General features: G+C 33.3%; 1 protein-coding gene across 1 annotated transcript in view; it reads right to left on the reverse strand.

The window, feature by feature from the left end:
* Positions 1–2,189, reverse strand: part of LOC106465043 (acetylcholinesterase-like) — a 9,505-nt gene continuing 7,316 nt past the window's right edge. The window contains exons 2-3 of the mRNA XM_013925233.2: positions 1,040–1,218; positions 1–104 (exon numbers count right to left, since the gene is read on the reverse strand). Coding sequence (XP_013780687.2) covers positions 1–104; positions 1,040–1,218 — 283 coding nt within the window. The remainder of the gene's footprint in view (positions 105–1,039; positions 1,219–2,189) is intronic.

Consider the following 2,189-nt stretch of genomic DNA (forward strand, 5'->3'; position numbering starts at 1 on the left):
CTAAGAAAAGCGCAATGACAAAGTGGTCATGTCATTAAGAGTGAAGTTTATGATCCAATGATATTCCAAGATTATATCAGATTCATTTAATGAATTTATAGAGCCTGTAATAAAAAATAACATAAAGCCATATAAATTAAACAATATTTGAATAATCAAAATTTACCACGTATATCATGTATTCATTACAATATGTTTTGACTCATTATGTCAGCATAGGCTTCTTGACATTTGACCCAGTATTGCAACCCTTTTTTTGCCCCCAGTGGCATAGCAGTATGTCTGCGGACTTACAACGCTAGAAACCGGGTTTCGATACCCGTGGTGGGCAGAGCACAGATAGCCCATTGTGTAGCTTTGTGTATAACTACAAATAAAACAAACAAGCGCCCCTTCAATTTTTATTGCTTAGATATTTTGACATGCTATGAATTGTATGAAGATATCTTTCTGTTAAAAACTAGTTCGAACACGTAAAACTGTGGATTTGGTATTACGTGTTTGTTTCTCAATAGTAGGTTCTACTTATATTTCAGAAATAATTTCGTAAAAAGTCAAAATACCGAAATAGAATCATAATTTACATGAATTTCTCTTAGAGTAGACAAACACGCAATTTTTTTTTTGCTATACAACAGCACCTTTTCTTGGAAAAAAAACCTAAACGTCTGCCATTTTGTGTCTGTTGGTTTCATTTACATGGACTAAAAAGTGGTAAACAAATTATCAGTTTTTCTATGTATTTCAACAATTTACTTCTCGAATACTAACTCATACTGACCTTTGGTTACTGGCATTGTACCTCTCTGCTTTTCGTTTTTATCATTTAGTTAAAATCAAATATTTCTCAGCATCTGACGAAAATAACCAAAATATTGCACTCGTTCAAAATTATTTAACTAGCATTATATAAAGAACAGCCTATTAAGAATAGAAGCTAACTGTAACAGCGTAATAATGTTAGCTAAATATTTTTGAAACACTATATGAGGTTTATAAATAGACAACAAACTATAAGAGCAAAATCCAATATACCAACCTGTACTTTTGACTAACTGAGGTAGGTAATGGTGCCAAAAAGCACAGTATTCTGCCCGTGGGCCGCGGCTGATCTTAGGAGACTTCACGCTCAGAGTCATATACTCTTTTCCTCCGTCAGTATGAGTGACCCAGTAGGTTCCATCCTCTTCCACTTCGGCATTTTCTGTGTTGGGATTTCTAAGAATACGATTTTATTATTTCTGTAAGCGTTTGTTTCATTTCTATTCATTTGTGCAGAATTATTATTATTACCTTTTCAAGCAGATTGATCTTTTAACGCCAGTGTGACATATTGTACTAATTCCTAATAAACCGTAAATAAGCTTACGCTTAATAATTCTGAATCTTGATCTCAATCATATAAAAGTTACATTGAAATTTTTAACAAAAGGTGTCGTTAATTTCAACTTCTATCACTAGTTACTTTCGTAAAACTATTGTAAGGCTTAAATTATAAGTGTCTTTCTCAATAAACTAAATTCCATATTTGCAAATAGATGCTGTTCACCCTTCAATTAATTAATCTTAATAGTTAGTGATTTAGTTTTTAGTTATAATATTCATTACAAAATTGCAACGACGTTTCCCTTTATCCACGAACAAGTCAGTTTACCAGACTAGGAGCTAATTTAGATCCAGTAGTTTTATCTATTTCATAACATACATAAAATGCGACTACTTTGTGGTAACATTAAGTAATTTTTAAAGACAAAAATCAGACATGTATACAATGATTTCAAGATCTCTATGTACACAGCGTGGTCACAAGTAAATAGACACCACCTTTTCAGAAAAAATGAAATTTTTCAGTTATATTTACACGAATTGGTATATTTATAATTTAATTAATATCTAGTAGATCTTCCTTTCACTTCATGGAGTTCGTTGATCCTTTGGGGGCATCGTGAGAATCATCTCGTCAATTTTAGATTGTGGGATTTTTGCCCACTCTTGCTTTAAAACTTGGAGTAGATCGCTCTTCAAAGTTGATTTTTTTGTTTCTTGACTTGCCGGTCGAGTATGGCCCAAAGGTTTTCGATGGGGTTCATGTCAGGAGATTGGCTCGGCCAGGGCAACTTCTGGATACCATTTTCTTCCTGCTCCATCTTCCTGGAACAACGTTGTGTTCACAAAACCCGAGGAATAAA

Source organism: Limulus polyphemus, unplaced genomic scaffold (assembly GCF_000517525.1).
Source record: "Limulus polyphemus unplaced genomic scaffold, Limulus_polyphemus-2.1.2 Scaffold1816, whole genome shotgun sequence".
NCBI lineage: Eukaryota > Metazoa > Arthropoda > Merostomata > Xiphosura > Limulidae > Limulus > Limulus polyphemus.